Below are 25,242 nucleotides of genomic sequence, written 5' to 3'. Positions count from 1 at the left end.
AATCATAAGACGTAGAAATAGAGGAATAGTGGAAGTTTTGTTTGAGTAGTTTTTCTGTGTAAATGTAATATGTTTGAACTCCCTACATACAAATAAATAGACTCTCTAAGTATCAATGTGTCACCTACACTTTAAAGATGTGGTTATACAGGATTTAAAAACATGTGCGTATATTCAGTGTCTTATTTTTTCGTGTAATTGTGGCATGTATGAAATTATGAATGACTGAAAAAGGAAACCAAATAAATATCATGATCTATATGCTTCCTATATTTTGATATTCAGCAATAAAGGAATGAACGAAAATGTAAAAATGTACAAGAATATTGTATTTAATTTTTGTTGTTTTGCTTAGCAGAAGTATGCCTGGACCCCTTAAAAAATAAAATCCTCTAAATACCTTCATGTTTTATTACAGGACTGAGGGGAAAAAGTTGTATGACATGTCGTTTAACTTTGAGATGTATTTGAAAAGAGTTTGGGGAAGAAAAAGAGAGATTACTCTGAAATCTGCATTCACGGGCCATGCGATGTGACTCATAGATTGCACTCATGCAAGTACTTCAAACGACCCTCGATCTAAGTCAACTATGTAAGGAAAAAAATAGTATATTAATCATCTTTTTATTGAATAGTTTTGTGGAGTTTTAATTGATCATGATCATAACCACTCTGGGTGCAAAAAAAGATTAGATTAATCTACTACGAATGCACATGAATAAAGAATTACACGTACAAAAAAGCACGCATGCCTACGGTTGTAGATCTATATATTGACTCCATAATGCAAATTAGATAGTTCCTAAAAAACATCTTGGGAGAGACAGGACTCCTTCTATGGAAAGTTTCGCTAAAGAGAACAGTTTGCTAGGTGAAAAAAGGGTATCTTGGTTTAAAACAAAATATGTATATATATAATAGAGTAGGAGAGAAAAAATAAAGAGGTTTCAGTCACAAATCAAGACAAAATCATTCTCACTGGGGTTCATAAAAAAAAATTTCAGGAGTAAAAATATAAAAAATTAAAAATAATCAGTCTGCCATCTAAGTGAACGAACGTCTCAGGCTATGGTGTAAGATGGATGACAGCCTAACTGAAGGTCTAAAAACGACAATAATATTTGCTTGTCAAATGTCACTCTATTGTCACCATCATCCTTATCATCACCAACACCACCATCATCATCAACATCATTATCATCAATATCATCATCATCATCATCATCAACATCATATCACCATCACCATGAATCATCACCGAGGGGGAAATACAGACATTATGAAGTGAAGACATAAGGCTCACAGTCGTCTACTACGTCAATTACCTGAAGTTTTGTACATTGATCACTGCATTGATGGTGTCTTTAACGGAGAAGTATATAACACCATCAACGGCCACTGTAACCGAGTCTCTTGTAAGCACCTGATGAGAGAGAGGACAAGTTTGTCTTTATGGAAAGGAGAAGGAAGAGTAGGTGCGATGAAAGAGGAGGAGGAGGAGGAGGAGGAGGAGTAGGAGGAAGAGGAGAAGGAAGGGAGGGAGGGGAGAGGTCAATCAGAAGTAGAGGGACTTAGGAAGTAGGATGTATCTTTCTGAAGGAGAGCACATCAAAGGAAGAGAAGGGTCTTTTTTTCTCAAAAAAGATCAGAGACATTATTACTCTCTCGCCGACAGTCACCAGAAATCACACAAATGGTGGCAGCAGGAAGTGACGTCACTTCCACAGCCCCTCCCATCTCACTGAAGTTTTCACTTTCCTTTCATCTATGTTAGAGGTTTGGGGGATCATTTACTCTGGAAGCAAGTTGTATGGAAGTGGGTTTCTCTTGTGGCTACTGACACATCAGCCAGTTATACAGCAAAGGAACTAATCTTCTACATCTGTAGAGTTGAGCAAAAGTCATCATTACGAATTAATGCAAAATAACCTTTCATCATTCTAGCTAACAATTAAAATATTACATATGCATTGGATTAAATACACAAAGTATTTTAGACAAATAAAGGTAATGTGGTTATGTTAAATGCAGTTCTTTTGTCTAACAATTGGCACATAGGTTTAAGTTTTGTGATTCCTATTGTCTCTTGTCCACATGTTTTATGCAGTTGCATGACATTTAAGAATATACAGAATTTTGTCTATTACTTTGAAGTCTTTTTCTGAAATAGTTTTCTGAAAGAAAATAGAGGAAATAAACCTTGAACTATGGCACAAATTAGAATATCACAGAAATAACATGAAATTAAGCAAAAATCAGTCTGCTTCATTCCTTTACACCCCATATACAGTAGATAATATAATTAACAGATGTGTGTATACTGATAAGAGTATAATTAGAACAAAATAGTGGTAAAGAAAAAAGATGAATGGCACTGTATGGTACTGTTTAAACTACGAAATCATATAGTTGGCTAAGGGTTGTCCTAAAAATTATCATCGTAAATAGGTTTAATTTCACATATAACTTTATAAGATCATCTCATACCAAATGCTATTATTTATGTCTACGTAAGTTGCAAGGACTGGAAGACCTCTCTTCTAGTGTGAGACTAATTCAATTATCTATAAACATATTCCGAGTTCCTTCAAGGGTATGTAAGGAAATTTTGCTATATAACACCAGAATTTGTCCACGTATATAAAGAAACCTTGGTGGTCTGTTGTATTTTAAAACCCGCAAATAAATACGTTTATGCTTCGTTACCTGATAATGAAACATGAGCATAAGAAATGCAAAAAGCAGTCGCAGTGATTGAAATCCTGAATTTGAAATTTATATATATACGTATATATATGTGTATATATATTTATATATGTATGTATGTATAAATCTATTTGTATATATGTACATATATTGATATTCATATACATATTATAATGAAAAATTTTGGTGTTATCCTTTGTATATGCAATGCACACTATTCTGCTGAGGCTTTTCATATATCTTCCCTTATAATTCCACGTCAATATATTTGCTCCAGCGTTGATGTAGTTTAAATTATCCAATAAAGTCTTTGCTTATGTGACTGTAGAGAACAGAATTATGCCATGAACCGTGGTCAGTGTATCCGGAACACTTTCAAACCAGTGTCACAATTATTTAAGATGGTTTTCATCGTCCATTTCATGATGGACCAATTGTCAGAAGTTCGGGGAATTCGTGTGTCTCAGTGAAGAACTACCGTTTCCGGGAGTAAATGAATAGTTCTTATCTAGTTGTGATTGTAGTATCGTGTAAGGCATTTTTCATCAGAGATTCATAACATCGCGTTTCTTGCGTGGGCAGTCACCGCCTTTCTTATGCTAATTTTTAATTAAGAGATCCATATATACTTGTTTACATAGTGTTATGTATGTCTCATTGCAAGGACATTACCTTTGTGATAAAGCAGATGTTGAGAGAGAGAGAGAGAGAGAGAGAGAGAGAGAGAGAGAGAGAGAGAGAGAGAGAGAGAGGGAGAGAGAGAGAGAGAAGAGAGAGATGAAAAATGCAGTCATTTGACAGTTATTGTTATCTATGCAGCCATTAACATCCTCAGACCTTACTGGAAACTGAGCGACATTATCACCAGATGCAGTACCACTTTTGATCAAAAATGTTGGCGTTGGATTTCTGATTACAACGAAACGGGTATGTAGCTAACGGTGAGGCGTGAACGCTGTACTATATAAACTTCAGTAGCATACGTTGACGTATTTGCTTCAAATTGGTTTGTTCTGCGGAGCTCTTTGATAAGTTTCTGTTTCTAACCGCAGGCTTCTTCAATGTACCCTGTTACTTTTGTGAATTTTTTTTCAGGTTCCCTTTTTTTTTTTTTTTTATTTTTTTTTTTTTTTTCTTTAAAGGGTCGACGTTTGCCAAGCTATGACGTTTCTCTTGAAAGTGTTTGCGAAAATTAAGCGTTTGATCTCAGTCTTGAGATGATTTTTTTCTTGAAAAAAAAAGCTAAAAAAGCTATCTATCAGATGATATTCCTTTGAATCGTTCTTTGCTTCGTGCTGCTAAATCTCTGTTTTTAGACAAGCTTATTTGAGAGTTTTAATCTTTTAAAGACATCTGTTCTTTTAATTAAGGCTTTGAAAATTGCCAGTTAAACAAACTGTTCAATTTGACCTCTATACACCCCCCACTCTTCTCAAATCGGCCACATTTCTAAGAATTAGACTTTAATTTCTTCAGATCTTCCTTCTGGATTTCACATTTTCTACGGCCTCCTGCTTTGAAATCCCATTTTCTTGATAAATGAATTTTTTACGGCCTCCTGCTTTGAAATCCCATTTTCTTGATAAATGAATTTTTTTAAGAGCTCTAATTTTAATTTTTAAAGGTTAGTTTTCGACTAAGATCTTGCTTAATGAAAGGCAGACTTCTCGGGCTTTCTACCTTTGATACTCCCTTCCAGTAATCTTTTCTGAATCTCTTCTTGAAACTGATCACACTGTCATCCATACCGGGTCGTTATCGTCGAAACACTAATGGATTTTTTTTAATCTTTTTCTACGCCATTTTTCAGAAAGATAAAGATTGACGATGCGTAAGATTTATCTACATAGTAAGTCCCTAAGTTTTTTTTTTTTTTTTTTATTTCTCTCCCTTTCTCTCTTTCTGCGAACGAACATTTTATCATCAACCATTTTCAAGGATGTACTTAAAAGTGGCTATCTTTCTCTCCTCTCAGGCCCTTTTGCCTTTACGATTATTCTTCTCTTGGACAGTTATTCTTTTCAGGTTTCCTTTCACTGGGGACCCTTTTTCAAGTAGAGCCCATCAGTCCAACATTCCATCTTATTACATCGGGTCTCGTTCCTCTACATTTCTTCTGTTTCTGAGGTCATTTTAATCCATCGTTAGTTCTTGTTTTCATGTTGATTCTTCTCCATCTAAGGATTCTTCATTTCTGAGACCCATAGATCACATTTTCTAAATTTCTTTTATTGGCTTTTCTTCATTTCTGACGGCACAGGCTTTTCTAAGGATCTATTAGTATATGGAAAGGTTCTACTTTTGTAAATCCTGTGCTTCAAGTATACATTCCTCTAAGGTTGAGTTATTTTTATATAATAATTATTTGCAATGCTTATTTACTTCTAGAACTCTTATTTTTTCTAGCATCCTCCTTTTCAGAGATCCCTTTATCAGTCTTGATTAGTTTTATGGAACGTATCTCTCTATATTTTTTAAATCGTTACTTCTAACGCCCTTATTATTCAGCAGTATTCTTTTTCTAAGGCTCGATTATTTCAATGGCGGAATGTTTTATTTTCAAAGGTCCAATTCATTCTTGTGCCATCTTATTTGAAGGGACGTGTTTTTTAAAGCTATAAGATCCATGGAATGATCTGTTATTCGGAAATGCTTTTTTTTTTTTAGCTTTTTGCAATCAAGGGATCTCGCTATTTTATGGCGTGATGGGTTCCCGGAAGGATTCTATATGCCTGAAGTTGGTGCCTCTAGTGGTAATCTCCCTCCTCTATGATGTACCTTCTTATAAAATTCATTTTATTCTATGACAAGAAGCTTCCTCATATCCAAAGCCATATCTTCTTCAAGGGCCTGTCCCGAAGTTGTCTCTTTCATAAGGTTTGGTATTAATTATGGAAAATACTACTTCCTATTGTGTTTTTAGTTTCGAAAGTACTTGTTCATCTAATATTTCATTAGTTTTGATGGGTGGGGCTTTGATTTCTAACCTCCATACTTCTTGTAGTACCTGTAGTACCTTAATGTTTCGAAAGTTACCGCTCTCTAAGGTTTAATAATTTTTATGAAAGGAACCTTGACATATGAAAATTCCTTCATTCCTTTTTTTCATTTTTCAAAAGATAGCTTGACCTAGCCCCCCCCCCCCCCCACCTCTCCCATGTTGAATTACAAAATTTTCCTTAGGTTCTCATGATTTTTTCTTACTCTGCTGTGATACTCGGAGGGCATAAAGGTGAGCTTCTTTTAAAGTAATATCTTCATTCATTTAAGTTTCACTTGAGATTTGTCTTCATTCCATGAAAATGTTACCTTTCTAAACTGGTTTAAATTTTGGATTGCAGGTCTGAATTTTTTTTACTTTTTATAAGGACCTCTAGTCTTTAGGGTCCCTTCCATTCAATATTTTCTTTTCGTTGAAGTATGCCTTAATTAATCAAGTTTCTGAATCCATTCAGGGCAGCCTAAACTATCTCTCTCTGTGGATATGGTTAACTTTAAAAACTATCAGAATTGTTTTTTTATATATATAAATAGAAAGTTTTTCTAGAGTAACACTTTTGTCCGAAGTTCTTAGCCACGTAGAATTACTTTTGTTGAGTTGAATAACTTGAACGAATTTTATTGAGAATGAATTTGAAGAAGTGCTTGGTATGTAAATCCAATAAGAGACACGCTGCAGTTAATTTGAAGGGTAAGTGGTACACTAGGAATAGCGAATAGAACAAGAAAAGATAACAAAGATTGATAAAAAAGAAAAATGTCGTGTAATAGTTGATTTGTATTACCAGTCATGCCTATGTATAGTCTTTCGTTGATTTCATACACACGGAAATGCATTTGATATTCAACAGACAAAGGATTACACTTTTCGTTTTTGTTTTTTTGTTTTTTTTGTTTTTTTGTTTTTCACAAACTCCCAAAACTAGCGACGCTGGATATTCGTTTAACACCTTAATTAACATGATACAGCCATTCTGAAGCTCGCTGTAGTAAAAGAAATATAATATAAAGTTGTTAGCTTCTTGTAAATCGGTGCACATTTCAGCACATATCATTCATTATTCATACAAAAGGCACATTTACAGTTCAAGTCTAACTGGTTTTAATGATCAACGAGGAAAATTACTTATTTTTTTGACACATCGAGATTGGAAGCAAAAATGAGAGGCATTACTTACAGTTCGGTGCAGCTGTGATTATCTTTAGCTTTTCCAATACATAGAATGAATTACGAATGTGAATTTCGGTGAGAATTTACAGTCAAGAATTAGTTACACATCTATAATCAAATATGCTTTCTGTTCAATATAGTAAATTGTGATTGTGAGGCTTACTTTTAAATAGCTGCGTAAGAAATCATATTCGTTAGCAATTATACTTTCATTGTTCGAATAAATTTCAGAGCGTCTGGTATAAGCCAAAATAACTTGAACAATGCTCGATTCTATGATAATTACAATGTTTTGGTTTGTAAGGTTGAGATAGAATGTCTTTTATTCATTCTCTATGTTGGTTTCAATACAGTGTTGTCTATTTCTTATATTCATTTTGGACAAGTTTTTACTCTATCATAACTGGAATTTCTATTTCTGGAGAACACTTTTGAAAGGGAGTAGGCTGGACCATTCATGAAATTCGGAAAAGATAGAATATCCTCATTCTGGGAACGAGGGATGTGAAAGACAGTGCTGGCCAAAGTAAATTGTCATAATCATGCCCTTCATTTTATTAGAAACAATATATTACTGGATCATGCAATTTTAAGAAATTTGCAATAAAATTAAATTCATACAGATACTCCGGTAAAAACTTGTCCTGAATTCTGCAATAGTCATGTTCAGTCTTTTGCTTCAAGCTTTCCAAAAATAAGCCTCACAATTTAGTAGTTATGAACGTCCATACGAAAAATGACCAAATATGACGTGAGATTTAACATCTGAAATACAGTACACCTGTAATGTACCAAATATTACGTGATATTAAACACTGGAATACAGTACACCTCTAAAGTATACTCAGGCAAACGTTTGCATCTTGGTTGAAATACTCTCTTGGGTCTGCTCAGAAGATGTCGTAAGGAAATAGTTTAGAAAATAATATACTATTTCCGAATATGATTGATAACTCCTTGGTTAAATATGATCAAAGTAATTATAATAGTTTACTTGATTATATGAAAATATGATTAAAAATGATTTAAAAGTAGATATTTAAAAATAAGAATATTTTATTTAGTTGAATGTGGTTAATTAAAATATACTCAGAAGATAAAGTAAGGAGTTAAATTTGATCTAGTAAAGAGACTGAATGTAAACAGACCATTCTTGAGTTAAACGAGAATTCCAAGATGCACTGAGTAGGAGCCTTTTTGCGTAGTGAATCTTTACATTTCGTGAATGCAGTGGTACAGAGATACAAGAATTGGAGCTTTAGATTATTTCCTCATGCTGGTACAGATACTCTTCTTCATCAGTGAATGAATGGCGATGGAGCCCTCACGCCACACGGTTGTCGTTGGAATAGAAGTGTGTTTGTATATTTACGTTTTTCTGTTCATAGGTGTGAATTGCATGTAGTTAATGACCTAATTTTTAATACGTTGTAACATGCATATTATGACAAACGAGGCACAAGTATACTTTCATATCACACACACATATATATATATATATATATAATTATATTTATATATATGTTTATGTATAACTGAATCACGAAAGTTAGGAACGTGATAAATCCATAAATAAAGATATATGCCACGAAGGAAAAATAAACGAAGGCGTCTCTGCTCAGTAAAGGACTTTTAACGTCGAAAGATCTTGCAGACCTCCTTCGTTTATTTTTCCTTCGTGGCATATATCTTTATTTATATATGTTTATATACATACACACATATATGCATATGAGTGTGTGTATGGGTATGTGTGTGTGTGTGTGTGTATTAAAAATGAAAAAAAGGATACGTGCGCCTCATCCGCTCGGAGGACCCCACCGCCATCACTCACGGCTTAGAGCGCACCTGAGCCAACAGAATCCTCTCCGAGAGTGAAAGTGAGAACGAGTTTTTGTGACCAGAGGAAACGTGAACAGGAAACGCTCTGCTCTCTTAGTTTAGTTTTCTTTTCTCTTTTCCAAAGTGCTTCTACAAATCACCTATAATCCGACACACTAGTAACGCTTTGTATCGGTCGGAAGATCTTGTAGTAGACGACAGCATCGACGGCCACTGTTACCGAGTCTCTCGAAAGGACCTGCGTAATATCGGGAAAAAAGGTCTTTTAGGTCTCTCAGTCAGCAAAAGTGAATTAGGACCGTTCTTGCTCCCTGACTTCAGCGGATTGTATTGCAACGGAAGTGGCTCTCACGCCATCTGCTGGGCTGAATGTTGCGTTAGACGGAAGTTTATATCATTGGTGTGTTTCTGATTGTTTTTAGCTGATTTATTTATGAATGCATGCTGTGCTCTAATTAAGGTGTGATTGTAATGTTTAGTAATAATGGATTTTTACGTATAGTGAACCTTGTAATAAAAACAACGATAATAATAATAATAAGAGTAATAACAATACAGGTATAAGAAATAACTGCAACTTAAAGCAACGTACCTATCTGGTAAAAAACTTGTATTCAGTGCTCGAGATTATCACAGTTTCATTGGTTAAATTGCTTAAAACGGTAACAACAAATTTATAAATGACACTATAAAAATGGAAATTTCCTTCATATCTCCCTGGACCAGTTTTGAGTCATTCTGACGGGAAATCCCTTGTCTGTCTACTGAGAGACAGAACGAAAGGACACCTCTAGCCTTCGTTATGCCAAGTTTTTCCGTCTCGCCTGCCAGTAGCACATGCAAGATCACCAGAAATATTGTGACATTTAACGATTACCTTACCTAATGCAGTAGCATCATATCAGAATTTCAATGCCTTTTTAGTTTGGTAATATCGTTCTCTTTAGATGATACCTTCAAAACGCTGCCATACATTCTTAACTCTTACTTTCTTAGTACCTTTCCTAATATTTTAACGCTCTGTAGAGAATATCGGCCTGTTAATGAATAACAATAACAGTGTTTTTACCCTCTGACATGAACTCAGCTCAGTCCAAATAATTCAAAACCATTTCATTCACACCAAGATAGACATTTATTCTCTTGTATGTTAAGTGCTCAAACACCCTAGAAGGAGAGGAATTAGTTATTCTTAATTTATTATTGCATAAGCAGTAGACGGAGTCTTAATACTTATTAGTGAACAATTTTAGGAATATAGGGATCCTACAGGTATCATTATATAGCATATAGATACTATGAGGATAATTAGCAATTATGCATTAGTGATAAAGTTATATTCAAATTAAATAAAATAAAAATAAACTAGGGGAAAAAATAGAGAACTTAGAAATGATTGGATGATTTAGAGTATTCTTTGAAATACGGTGAATGGAAATTAGGGGGTTTTCGTCTTATTAAGTGTAAGGGATTTTCATACACCTAACGTATTTGCAGGTCAATTTCTTAAGCCTTAAAATACGGCAAAGGAATGCGGGCTTAAACACGGAAAAAATTAACAACGGAATGTAGAGAGAGAGAGAGAAAAAAAGAAAACTATAGAATTAAGAAATTAACATGTTTCCCGTTGAAATATGATGAAAAATGAGGAAGAATAAAGGGGGGAAAAGAAAGAAAGAAAGAAAAAATAAACTAAAGTCCAAATGACGTCATACGCGACCTGCGTTTCGGGATAAACAAAAGCCTTAGGAGGAAAGTCGAGGTGAACTTGGGATTAGTTCGGTGGCTGCATCTGAAGAAGTCATGTGCGTGCGGTGACATCTGTTGGAGGCTCCCTTCACCAGAGGCAGAAGGCTTCTCCAAAATGGATGACGGGAAACGATTGCCAATATCAAGATATCTTTAGGCATTTAGACGTGTCTTCAATGTTCAGGGGAAAATAAGATTAAATCAAAAATAAACGGTAAGTTGTAAGATGAACGACTGTAAAAGAGACAAATAATGATTGGAAAGCCAAGCCATAAGACAAATGGAAGTCAGAACTCAAAAAATGACCACTGCCAATAAAAAAAAAAAGAAGACTCATCAAAGCCTTGAAAAATGTTATTAAATAAAAATCTCATTCAAAAGCTAACCTTAGTCACAACATAGCTGGGGAAAATCTCAGGCAAATAGGCTATACAGGAGAAAAATCATAGACAGAAAAAAGTGAAGGGCAAGATATCTGAAAAAACGAGAACGAATGCAAATATGTAGGCTGTAGTAAAACTTAAGTAACATGGAATAAGTGGACGCACGCCCCATGTAGGCCTCGCTGATGAACGCGCACTTAGACCATACGGTAACAAGAATAATGAGAAAGACTTCAAGGATATATTCCAAACGCTAAAAGATTTGCAATGATGAAGATGGAAAAGGAATAATAAATGGAATAAGAAAAAGCACGGCCAGTAAGTAAGAATTTAGAAAATCCCACACCCCCAAATATGTAATAATAATAATTAATAATAATAATAATAATATTGTTGGAATGAGGAAATGGAAAGGGCAAGACATATTTCCACAGGAGAACAGATGCAAAATAAGGGCTGAAATAAAATAATCAAACTTCAAACAGAGGGCGTACGCCCCCCAAAAAAAGACATTGATAAAGACACTCAAATGAACTCGAGTAGGAACCTGGAAGTAGATAAATGCCCAAAATAAAGGACCAAGTGGTTCGGGCAAATTAGGATGGGATAGAGGACTGAAGGGACTCATGGCTAGGCTCGAGGAAATGAGAGTAGGAGGAAGGGAAGGAGGAGGAGGAGAAGGAGTAGGAGGGGAAGTGGAGAAGAAGAACCGGGTATGGGAAGGAGAAGGGAGAGTGGTCCAACATAGCCCTCAGCACCATTTCACGAGCTTCAAAGCAGAAGGAAGATAAGCAGATTAAAGGGAGAGAGAGAGAGAGAGAGAGGAGAGAGAGAGAGAGAGAGAGAGAGAGAAGGGATAAGCAGATTATAGTATAGGAGAGAGAGAGAGAGTTCCTGATTGTGCCAATCCAGGACAGATGGTGTACTTTACGAGTGATATGGAGGAGTGGGACTGAGGACCACAATAGAGAGAATTCACGTCTGAAGGAAATTCAACCGAAATGGTGAGAAAGAAAAAAAAAACTAAAAAAAATTTAAATAAAGGAAACGAAGATGATGGAAAGGCAAAATGCAGTTTTTCTTATTTACTGTTAGTCAAGAAATACTGAATGACGATTGATTCTGTTTTTGCTAATGATAGGGATCGATATATTTTTTTTATTTTTTAGTTTTTACTCCTTTGATACTCTCTTACCTATTTTTCATATTTCTGGCGGGAGTTATGTATTTATGTACGCATACATAATCACGAACTATATATACATATCTATAATATATATTATAATATAATATAGTATATTATATACATATATGTATATATATATATATAATATTATATATTATATGATATATAATATATATATAGATATATATATATATAATATATAGATATATATATATATATATATATAATATATATATGTATATATAGATATGTATAAAATATTTTTATAATGCACACATATATATAGTATATACATATACATGAAATATATGCATATATACATATATATATAACATATGTATTATATATATGTATATATGTATATATATATATATATATATATATATATATATATATATATATGTATGCATGAGTGCATGCATACATATATGCGAGGAGTGCCTTATGTGATTATATATGCGTTTCTGTCTGTGCAGAAGTTCCGGAGATTAAATGTTAAATTGCATTTTGCTTTTTAATGAAATTGACTGCTATTATACCACATCCGCATAAACAAATTGAAATTTACACCATACCATAAAAGGTTTTATTATACATGAATATAATATAAAAAAACCAAGTTTGAGTAAATACTTATATGTACATGTAACATTTCAATATAGATTTTTGGTAAATGTGATCTTCTACTTACCATTTCATTTCAACCTTTACAACAGTTATTTGACTCATTCTTAGCTTAACGAAGTTATATGTACTACTACGTACAGGCCATATCATTATTCATTTTTGGCTGACATGTGATCTAATATGACATGTTCCCTCATTATTCGATTCATTCGGGCATTCACTTTTAGGTCTCCCACATTCCCAAATTCCTAAAAGATATGGTCAACCACAGGTCACCCAGGGGCACAGCACACGCAGTCACTCACAGCAGACACCACAGTCGCTCTGCAGAAACGTCATCACGCCTCGCACGCACACACACACACACACACGAAAAAGAGATGGCTAAATGCTAAAAAAAACTCTACTTGTTAGTGACAAGATAAAAACTAAGTCATATATTTTTTTTTTCAAAAGCACCGCTACAAACATTCTTCTACAGCTAAGCCAACAAGCTGGAATGGAGAAAAAACATCACATGGAATTAATATAAGTAAATAAAAAACGTATACTTATAAATAAAGTATGCTCTCGTATCAGTATTGATTAGCTATGCACCACCATGCTTAAAGTTAAAGGACAGCCAAGCCAGGAGAACAACACCACCATGACCCACAAGTTGAAAATGAAAAATGTCAGTCTTCTAAAGCATTTCAAGTGAACAAATATTACTCAGAAATGAACAAAGAAACTGATCTACGTCAAAAATAATGAGTTCTAGAAATTCCTTCAAGCAGCAGGCCCTCTAAATAGCTTCACAGGAATTTTTGGCGGAAAGATAAGGCGGGAAAAATAAGCGTTTCTTTTTTTGTCTTGTTCATTTTCATATTTGAGGAAGAGCAGCAGGAAAAAAAATAAAGCATCAAAAAAATTTCATTCGGAGGAAAAAAGGACAAAAAATCTAAAAGAAAAAAACGATAAATCTCTTTGGCAGAAAATCGGAATCATTTCCAGTTGAAAAAGAAATTAAAAATGAACAGAACCATAACCCATTATAAATCATACGAACTAAGAAATATCTTTCTCCTTTTTTTTTTCACAGCAGCGTTACTTAAAAGCAGCGGTTGACATAGGAGTAAAAACCATGTATATATCCCAAAAGTCATTCTGACCTAAGAGAAAAAAGTTGCTCTGTGGAGACAGATAAGAGACAGAGAGACAGAGAAAAACAGAGAACATTGGAGTGACATATAATGTAGCGGGCCATCACCAGTTAATGTCAATGTTGGCTGGTTGTTGAGTATATAGAAAATGGGGTTAAATAGAAAACGGGAGTTAACACGGGATCTGGTAAAGGGGAGGGGTGAACCAACAGAGAAGCAAAAAGCAATCATTTTTTTTTTATTCTTTTATTAAGTTAGAAAATAAAATTCAATGCATATTGGTGAAGGGGAGAAATTAGAAGGGGGATCGAGCTGCTCATGAAAAACGTACTTGATTTGCAGCATTCCTTTTTTTTTTTTTTTTTTTTTTTTGTCAGTGAATGAAAAATAATATGGGTGTTCTGGTTTATATGTAATTCACCTTGGTAATTTGTTCATTTTTTCAGTCCGTCATTGGTTCAAAAAGTTGCTGTCAGATCAGGATAATAAGTCCAATTGCTGATCAGTGTTTGTGAAAAAGGTCATAAAAGTGATTTTTGGACATACGCGGGCTCACAAAATATTACTAATACTATGGTGATGAAGAAAATTGGACAGCATTTGCTAATGCATAAAAATACACGGTCTCCACTAAATATTTACAATAAAGTAAAAGAAAAATGAAATCACTAATCAGCATGATAGAGCCAAAATAAAAATTAAAAAATGAGACCTGGGTTTCAAGTCCTGCAGAGTTTACAAAACCCTCGTACCCTACAGAAAAGAAAAACAAAGAAAAAAAATACTTGAAAGAAAAAAAAGTCCCAGGACAGCATGAATTTTGAGTGGAATCGCACACAAAGCTGGAATACAGCTCAATTTGAGTAGTTATACACATAAAGCTGAAATACAGCTCAGTTTGGATAATTACACACAAAGCTGGAAAATATACAGAAGCAATCTTTCAACACCTTTGCTTTGATTAGAGATCCTCAACCTTCGCTGGAGGCAGGTTGGAGTAGGGTTGGGGGGTTACGTGAAGATGGGAGGGGGAAGGGGAGTCGGACGATGTATGGCTGGAAGATTCTGATGGAAGACGTATGGACGAGTGGGAGGTTTCAGCTGGAAGCTGTATGAGAGGTTTGAGGAAGATGTGGATTGGAAAACTGGTGGATAAAATGTCTGAATGGTGGGTGGCGGGGCCTGGGGTTGGGGGGGAGTTGTTATGTTGGAAGATATATAACTGGGGATATTCTGGAGGATGACTTTTGAACTTTACACTTGGGAGATATGTAAATTTGAGATTTGACTGGGGAAGCAAAGGAGATTTGGTGGAAGATATACGAAAGGAATATTTTGAAAGTGATATGGGGAAGGTTGGGTTGGTGCGTGTTGGTGAAGCTTGGTGAACGATGTATGGTGTTGGGGGTCGGAGGAGCGTCTGTTGGTAGGGAAGGTGGGAAAGATGAATGGATCGAATTTTGGAGGGAGAGATGGAGCACAAGTTTGGAGAGGAGACGTTCTGAAAAGAGAGTTATGGGGAAACGTATGAAAAAGAAGCTTGAGGCTGAGACGTATGGAAGTTCGAAGGGACGACGTATGGAGGGAGAGTCTGGATGAAAGATGTATGGAAGGTGCGACTGGAGAAGGAAATATGACGGGGACATTTGTATAACCAGATGTGTGTGGTTGGTGGGGTGGGTTTGTAGGGGGAATTTATGGAGGGCAAGTTTGTGAGGGGGAGATACATGAAGGGAGGGCTTTGGAGGAAAGTTATATGGAGGGGCAAAATGCATTCATTATTTTCGACCACCAGAACACCATAGGCCGAAACCAAGGTATGTTTTTAAAGGCAGGCTCTAATCACCCTCTATTTTGCCCCGCCATTTTGAGATGCAGGTGGAATATAATTTTTGAAATAAGTGGCATTTTTCTTCTTTTCTAAATTTATAGGAATGGATATATGGATGGTCAAACCGTTTAATTAGATTAAGCCTGTAGCATAGAGCACTGCGCGTATCATACTACACATATTGCGAGTTGGTCATTCCAGCCCCAGTCATAATGACATCCCGAGATTGCACACATGAAGGCTAATGTTTCAGGCAGTTGCTCTATCCTGCAGTTATAGATTCACAGTGACAACAGACGAACTAGTGCTCAAAACAAGATTAAAGTTTTATATTCAACGACATGCTGGCAGTGCAACAGTGGTCCGAAAACTAAACAAAAAAATAAGAAAAATAAAGGGAAAAATAAAAAAAGGAAGAAAAAATGATAAAGAGTACGGCATGCGTCACACAATCATAAGGGCGAAAATCTGGAAGATACTGTAATAATGTCGACCTATTTGTAATCTAAATGCATTCTCCACTTTTCTTTTTTTCCCCGTCAACTTAGTATATCCTAATTGTATTTTCATAAACGCAGAGGTGTTTCGTATCATGGGAAATATTATATAATAATAATGTCAAGGCAAGGTCTACTAAAGGGTTTAGAACAGCTCATGCGATTTAATTCTCATTTCGAGAAGTGAGTATCAGTTCTGAAGGTTATTTTTTTTTTCCACGGTGAACATTGAGAAGTTATGGTATACCATTCATGCCACGACCAAGAAAACAAAGAAATAAACACGTATTCCTCTGTGAATGACATAATTAGAATCTCTTTCATATTATATCTGATATTATATCTGATATTCTCTTGGATAGGGGATTCCAATGTACGTGTTCTGGGCTACCACTAAATAGACCATTCTAGAGACATTCTACTTAATCCAACTAAGACTAAGGACTACTTAGACTAATGGCTCAAGAGACCCAAGTGGTAATTAACGGGACATCCCATTCGGATCTAATTAGGCTAAAAACGAAATTATGCTACTAATAGATTTTGGGGTTCAAAGCTTTCGCTAAAAAGAATGGATTAAAAAAAAAGAGAGATCAGATCACCGAAATGAAAATGGGAGAGGTAGAAGTGTATCAAAGAGGTCTGAGGATTAAAAATGAGATATTTCACCTGATAAAAAAAGGAGGATATGTTTACATCAAGGCGCGGCCTCAGTAAATGAATTGACTACAGCACCTAACAGAAAAATCAGGACTATTGTTTTTCAAAATACACCAATCTCAGCGCAAGGCAGCGTCTAGGCTTTTCTCGTTTCTCATTTTCTGCTTATATTTTTTAGTTGGATAACAGCATGTCTTTTTTAAATTCTTTCTACATTGTTTCAGTAAGCTATTGATGTTCCATCAGACAAAGGTGTGAATGAAAATTGCCAATAAAGCTACAGATTTTTTTTTTAATTTCACATTTTGTGAAAATGCAATTTTTCTCTGGCAAGTGCCATTATAAAACGAGCCTAAAATTGAACTCTAGGCTTTTGCCCTTACATAGACTAAGCTTCATCATTATTGGAGTTGTAGAACATGACATCTTTTTCCCGAGAGCGTAGGTTTCTAATTTGTATATTTGTTATTAAAATAAGTCTCTTGTGTCCTTCCAAGCAACGAGAATATATCAGACCAAGAACAGAACGTCTTGTAAAAACGATATTACTGATGTGCATTCGATTTTTTTTCATGTATATTGCTACATTTGGTTGCATACATTCCTTTTTTAGTCGATTTACATATCTTCATTTGATATCTACACATATAGTCATTAAATATTGTTCTGTATGATGTTTGAACACATCAGATTTCTAATAATAATATTAATGATAATAATCCGCAAGGAAAAACAAAGGGAATGATATTTATGGAAAGGGGGGGGAGGGTGGGGGAATGAGGGGAGCTTATGTCCTTTGATTGGGGATTACTGGGAGCTTGTTAGAAATCATTCTGTAAAAAAGGAAATCCTGGCACGATTGGAGGTGTGGCTTAGAGTCAGAAAAGAAGAAGAAGAAGAAGAAGAAGAAGAAGAAGAAGAAGAAGAAGAAGAAAAGAGAGAGAGAGAGAGAGAGAGAGAGAGAGAGAGAGAGAGAGAGAGAGAGAGAGATTCCAAAATGAGTGGAAGTGGGTTTTTAGGTCGAACCGGAGAGACATTGAGAAAGAAGAAAAGGTGAGGAAGGGAGGAGGCAGCGGTTATGTGAGAGACAAATTATAGAAATGAGTAGTGAGTGGAAAAGGTAAAAAAGAAAGAACGTGGATGATGCACAGACACAAGAATGGTTATAAATGGAAAAAGACATTGTGAACAGGAGGAGAAAAAGCAACAGAAATAAATAGTATGGTAATTTGGAAAGGTTTATGAAGGGGAGAGATAGAAAAAGTTATATACCTGTTGAAAACAGGTAAAAAGAGAAAAGAAAAACAAAACAAGAGGAAATGTGAAAAACATGATAGCTAAGTATTGCATATAACTAAGGGCCTGAAACTGGCAGGTAAGGGCGTTTACATACTTTTCTACAAAAACGGCTCTTGAGATTAAACATACTCTCTTAACCATAAATGGGAGCTTTACAGATGACGCAACTCAGATCTTTAAGAAGGACTGATTCAGTGGTTTTATTCATAATAATCTATTTGTCAGCATATGGAATCAATCTATGTTCTACATAGGTCCATAATCAACAATATTTTAATTTTGCACATCAGAAATGAACTGTAATTTGTACCTTATAGCTGTTGAAGTCAGTAGAAGAGATCATGATATGATTATTTTACACATAGGATGTTCCACAGAAAATTACAACATTAAGTCTTGACTTTTCAGTGCATATGATATTAATGGTTTGCCTGTTTGCAAACTCTGCAGAATATTACGACATAACGTCTCATAACTCTTATTATACTCTGCAGAGATATAATATAAAAATACTAGCAGACGAATACCATTGTTTATTTATCTTGGAAAACGTTTCCATAAAATAGAACGTGCCGAGTTGAATGCAGTGTTATTCATAAGCAAACAGCACAGGAAGAATGTTATAGCCGGAGTAATGTAATACTAATTTATTTGCTGGGGATCAATTTTGACGGGAATACCAAGTCCAGTACGCTTAAGTACATTTCCCTAACATCAAGTTTAGGTAGGGATTGGGGAATGCTTTCCATTCATGAAAATGTGAGAGATACATATAGATCTCAGTCTTTGTCAATTTATATTTTACCAATGAGCTCTCCTTGTAAGTTGTAAAAGAACAGGAACAATATTCAGTCCTAGAAAATATGAAATCTACTGATAATAGACCAGTGTCTTTAAAGCACACCTTTGCTTGATGAGAAAAATCTGTTTCTATCGCTGCCATTGCTACTTACAACTAGTATGAATATAGGGATTTGTTATTTGTAAATAATGTGGTTAGGGTGACATTCATTTAGTTCCCGAGGGAAAGTGGGTGTAACAACTGCCCTGAAACTATTTAGTGGGACAAAAAATAAGACCTCTCGCTACTGAAAGGATATTATTAATCTTTCTAAAGCTACCTCGAATCCAACCAAATCTTCAAATTTAACACTGTGGTACTGAACTTTATCTGAAAAGGAAAAAAAGGTAATATAAAAGGGGGGGATTTCTCTATATGAAAATATACTCCATTGATTAGAAAAAAAGCCGAACTGAACAATGATTTAGAAGGGATTGCCCGATATGTCAATTGAATCTCATAGCCAGATAAGATGCGTTCCAAGGTTGGTAGGGTCTTTTATAGAAAGATCTCTGGCACGCATTCCAGAACGTCACCAGATGCCTCTGTGTAGCTTCTCTGTCGTTTTCTGAGGGTTAGGAAGACTGTATGGGAAAATTTTCCATTTTGTGAACGGAATTTTTTTCTCTTAAAATGTTGAATACCTGGGAAAATGACCATACATGAAAATGAAGTATGATGCATGAACAGTGACGGTCTAAAACACCTGCCATTTTGCTACGATGCATATTGTCTTAGAAAAGGTTCATTAATGGATTTTAGTCTTGGATTGCTGATGTTATTATTTTGGTTAAGTATTACTGTAGAGTTGTATAACCTCAGTCACAGGAGTTTATTCAAATGTAACCAAACACTAAGTTCGATTTTATGTTATTGTCTCGAATATAATTTTCGTTAACCTTCTCCTGGAACGCATCTCACCCTAGAGTAGTCCCCCCAGAATACTATAAATAGAGATGTTTTATAGCAACTGTACTTTCCATGAAGAACATGGCTTACTGTTCCCAAGTTATTTCTCGTGTAAGTCAAACACCTCATGATTTCTCCGCGATCTTTTTCTTCCAAGACTTAGAATCATGGTAGCAGAGATGGAAAGAAAACAAGAGAGTCTGTCCTCACAACTTGGGTTGTCAAAGACTTTGGATGAGAACAATCTCTTACATAAAGACTACTGTCCCTCACAACATATGACTGTCAAAGACTTTTGATGAGAACAATCTCTTACATATATATATATTTTTTTTTTGTCTTTGACTACTGTTTAAACATTCTTTCATGTGAATACCTGAAGTCTTCCACATTGTTTTCTGCTGCAATAGGATCAGAGACTCGATAGTAAACCACAGCCTCCACTGATATCGTCACTGAATCTCTGGTAAGTATCTGAATACAAAAAGAGAGGCTTATGTTTTTGTACTTAACAAAGTGTAGAAATCATTAATAATCATTTCCGTTGTTAGAATACACAATGCAACTGGGCTCTAATGTAAGTGACAAACATAACCTAGAGGTAGCTGAGGGAATTATTTTGGGGAACTAGGCCTAAGAAAGGAGTAGCTAGTTACTGTAAGTCTTGTATGTACTCCCAGAATGAAAGTATGTTAGTCATGATTATATCGGTGGACAGACCCTAATAAGTTTCTACTCTTGATGAACAAGATTAAAAAACAATGTATCTACAGAAACTGATCATATAACTGTCACGTGGCACAGATGTATACATCTAAAAAAGGAGAACGTTAGAGAATGCAAAAACTCCAAAAATGGATTCCATTGCAAAAACTGTCTTTAGACTGAAAGCTTTGAAACACATGTCTTCCATTTTCATAATTTTCCCAAAAATTCGAATCTCAGTTGTAAAAGCTTGGGTCTCCTAAGAAATTCTCTGGTATAAGGTTTTGATATGCTTTGCCTTCGATGAAGATTTACTTATATACAATGGTTTTACCCTCAATCACTTTGTACATTAACTATTGATCGCTATAAGCCGTTGTGTGTGGATGTCATGACATATTCGCAGGCCAAGAAATAAAGTGCAGTCAAAACAAGCCTTGTCCCAAGCTAAAATCGTGCGCTGGTGCTCTTAGATAAATTAAAGTGAAAAAAGTCCAAAAGAAAAATGGAAATGAAAGAAAAATCTCCAAACAGAGAAATAAGTGAAAATTATCCAGGCGTGCCGACAGCGTGTGTTTAAAGAAATATATATATATTTTTTAAAAAAGAGATTAAGAGTAAAGAATATTTTGGATCGTACTTTCGTGGCAAAATCTGAATTGTAATGTTGGCTTAAAAGTATATTTGAAAAATCTTAAATGTTAGTTTTCTCATGATTTTTTTTTAGATAGGTGTTTTGAGTTATTGTTTACGTTGCAAAATATGGATTTCTTTCCAGAAAAATTTTAAAGGTATTTTGTGTTTTTATTGAAATGAAGTTAGGAATGATGATTAATTTTCTCTCTGGCTTAAATTCTCAATAAGTTCCTTAGTTTGGGGTAATTTAATAATGTAATGGCAACTCGAGGAAAAATGATATATATATATTTTTTAATATTTCAGCTTAAGAAAGTGTTGTTTACAAGGAAGAAAATATTAGGAGCGTTTGCGATAGTCCTTCAAACCTTCCAGATCTCTGTAGACAATGTTTTATTTTTTTGCTATAATATCTTCTTATGTTTCTTATATTATTGCATCAGCATTGTTTTTGTCTTACTTTACCACAGCTTTCACTTATCTTCTTTCTGTCACTCATTTTCTTTCTTTTACTACGGTGTCTTTTCTATTTTTATTTTCTTTATTATTATTTCAATCTTTGACAAATGGGCTTCATTTCCATGTTTATGTCTTCCCTTTTCGTCACTGATTTGGTTTAGGCCTTATTACACTTGTCATCATATTTTTATGTTTATTTCTTTCATACCTCATTTCTTCAGATTTTTCTTGATCATCATATTTATCTCTGATCTGTTATTGTTCCTTATCATTGGTATGCTATAATTACCATGCTTTACATTGCAACCAGTAAGTTTCAAAAATGAAATTATTTTTGTATATCATTTCTCAGTTATTATAATATTCCTTTCCAATTGACCTGCTTCTTTCTTGTATAAATTTTCGGTTCCAGCAACACTATCACATTCGGGGCTTTTGCAGCATACGTACATCACGCTAGTTCAAAAGGGTATCTTTTCATAAAACTACCTATAATTTTTAGTATCATTTTACTCACCGTGCTGCTCTGATTGTACCTCTATTTTAATCTGTAGTTTTAAAGGAATTTCTACTAAAATGTTTTAAGTCTGAAGTTTTTCTGAAATTCCTACGTCATTTTATATTGATCAAAATTTGTTATGCTATATTAATTTGTTTGTTAACTCTCAAATAAAAATGTGCCAGTGGTTCTCTGTTATAATAAAAATCTCTTTATCTAATAGACGACATAATTCTGGTCTTTTTATTTTAATGAACGCCAGCTAATTGTGCTCATCTCTTAATTTGTTTGAAAATACTCCTGACTGTTTGTGGATTTACGCTTTCCTTCAAGTCTTATCTCTCCATTTGGGACGATTTTCCGCTCTGCTTCGTATCTTAAGGCCTTGTTCATTAACGGATTAGAATTTTCGCTTTGAACCTATTCTACCGTGCATCCCAATCCTTTTGATTCGGACGTATTTCACCTTTTGATTTGACCCTATTTCACCCTAGGTCTCAAACCTTTTGATTTCCTCTAGGGCTTTGAAGATTGCCTCTGGGTCATCAGATATTCCAGGATCTTCCTTCCTCGAAGTTCGCTTTTTGGGGTCTATATTTCTGGCAGTCTATCCCTTACCCTTGGTTATTATTCTTTTGATTTAAAGCCCATTCCATTCTCTTTTATTCTCTAAAGATAATATTATCTCTTTTGAAGCTCGCCTTTAGACATCTCGTTTATCTATTTACTTGAATTTTGCATATCTTTGAGGTGTGGCGAAACATTTATACAGCTCGCTTTTAAAGCATTTTTTTTCAATAAATGTTTTGAACTTTATGAGTATGTTTGATTTAATAGCTTAGAGTTCTTTTTTTGTCATATTTATTCTGAAAAAGAAATCAAAGTAATCCTAAAATTACATGTAAATACATTGCAAGCCACAAAATATTTCCTGTAATTAACTTTGGAATTTTTTTTGATTCATGATAACATTTCAGGTATAAAACCGGATGATACTGATTAAATTTATGAATACAAATCATAGCAAATTATGTTTATTACAGATAATCAACGTCGTGTCATTTCCTTTGATAGAATTTGACTGCAGTTGAAATATATGAAAATCTGGTTAGCTTATTGTTTTCATTCATCTTCTAGTATTTTGCAGGCTACTCTTTTATTTGCCTCCGCTCTGATAACTGAAGTTTAATCGGTCTATATGCGCCATATCTATTCTTCTCCTTTCTTTCTCTTGCATATTTTCATGGCACTTCTTTTCTGCAGTCATAATCTTTTTATAGTGCATATATTCCAGACACAGCACTGCCATCTGTTAACGCTGTTATAGATAAAAATGTATTTGCACCTGAGGTTTGTTCCTAACTAAGAGTCATAAATATTTTTTTAGCATGCACAATTGTAATTATGGAAAACCTTTACTTATGATGTATAGTATATATATTTACTATATATATATATATATATATATATATATATTATATATATATGTATATATATATTATGTATGTATGTGTGTGAGTGACTGTCTGTCTTTGTGTATGGACACGCATGCATACTTGTATCCAAGCGTTTTTGTACCTTGTAACCCAAGGGAACATCACTTGAGAAAAGTCTTACATAGAGTTTCCATTAAGCAACTTGTATGACAGACAAATGAAAGATATTATGCTCACATCCAGAGCGGTAAATCCTCGCTGTAATTTACCATGATATTTTAAAGTCACAAATAACAATATGTAATATATAATACATATTATATAATAAATAACTTTTTACAGCTTTGTACCGACTATTAAGCTTCATTATCCGGAAAATTGCACTCTGATAAATGCCTAATGCCCCGTAGAGAGTCTAAAAATGACTTTACTTGGGGTTTAAATCACATGTTTATCGTCCTTGAGGCCAGGTCGTTTGGAGGGGAAGGATGAGGCATATCTTGGAAGATGTAATACATTTTTTAAATAATAATCGTGCTGTATTTTCTGCGAGCCCCCATTTTTTTTAAACTGTAACTGTACAGGGAAATTTTGTTTCGTCAAACCTTACTCACGTGGATGATATTCCATTTCGTTATTTATAAATCTTAGCAATAATTTCAATAATACTAATAATCATTGTCAGAAAGACTTAAACTCCATCTTTGCTCATTCAACAGTGCGTTTTCAGGTCATATTTGCTTAGCAATTATATGACATTTGTTTACTGCAACCTAACAACCTATTATTTGCATGCAATTTTGCCTGCCATTGACCCCGTGACGATGTTCAGTATTACAGATAGAACATCGCCTGTGAAGTGTTTTACAATACGGCCTGAAATTTGAGAACTCATATTCAGCTGCTGTTTAAATACGGTTTTAGTTATTCGGCAAGTTTAGATATTTCATGTTTCGTTTTACTCGCTTTTTGCTAGATTTCCGTGCTAGATTTCCTTGCCTTTGTCTGTTCACTTTTTAACTTGTTCCCATTAAATTTCTCGTTGTCACTAATAATAGCAATAATAATAATGGAGGAGACTTGAAGACAATCTTATGTAGATTTTTTTTGAAGTATGCAATTAGAAGTTAAGAGAATTTTTACTTACCTCATTTGCCAAAACGTGATCGTTCTCTATATACTAATTGTTCTTCATCTTCTTATTATTATCATTGGAATGACAAGATACTCATGAATGTCTATGATCTTTGTATTAACATGAACACTCACCCAAGCCCACATACACACGTTTGTGTGTGTATATATATATAATAATATATATATTATATATATATATTATATATTATATATTTATATTATTATATTATATGTAACTCATAAATATACATACATAAACACACATATATGTATACGTACACACACTCACACACACACACACACACACACACACACACACATATATATATATATATATATATATATATATATATATATATATATATATATATATTTCTATACAATTACGTTGTAAAACATTGCATCACTTACGAAATATATCGTTCGGGGCCTTTTTTATTTTTTATTTTCCATACAATTATTAGTTTGAAAAAATTATTTTATAATATGAAAATTGGAATCTATTATCACAAGTAAAAAATAAAACG

The 25,242-nt window shown here is 34.3% G+C and overlaps 1 protein-coding gene across 7 annotated transcripts in view; it reads right to left on the bottom strand.

Moving 5' to 3' along the window:
• Nucleotides 1–25,242, bottom strand: part of LOC135216061 (mechanosensory protein 2-like) — a 459,704-nt gene that overhangs the window by 49,871 nt on the left and 384,591 nt on the right. Inside the window, exon 5 of one of the 7 annotated variants that reach the window (XM_064251043.1) lies at nucleotides 8,860–8,957. The exons of 5 other annotated variants lie outside the window; for them this stretch is intronic. In XM_064251043.1, coding sequence (XP_064107113.1) covers nucleotides 8,860–8,957 — 98 coding nt within the window. Of the gene's footprint in view, nucleotides 1–1,325; nucleotides 1,424–8,859; nucleotides 8,958–25,242 lie in introns of all 7 variants that reach the window. One more of the 7 variants, XM_064251042.1, reaches the window with a different exon arrangement.

This window comes from Macrobrachium nipponense, chromosome 6, assembly GCF_015104395.2.
Source record: "Macrobrachium nipponense isolate FS-2020 chromosome 6, ASM1510439v2, whole genome shotgun sequence".
NCBI lineage: Eukaryota > Metazoa > Arthropoda > Malacostraca > Decapoda > Palaemonidae > Macrobrachium > Macrobrachium nipponense.
Note: the sequence above shows the minus strand (reverse complement) of the source record. Positions and strands in the feature narration are given on the sequence as shown.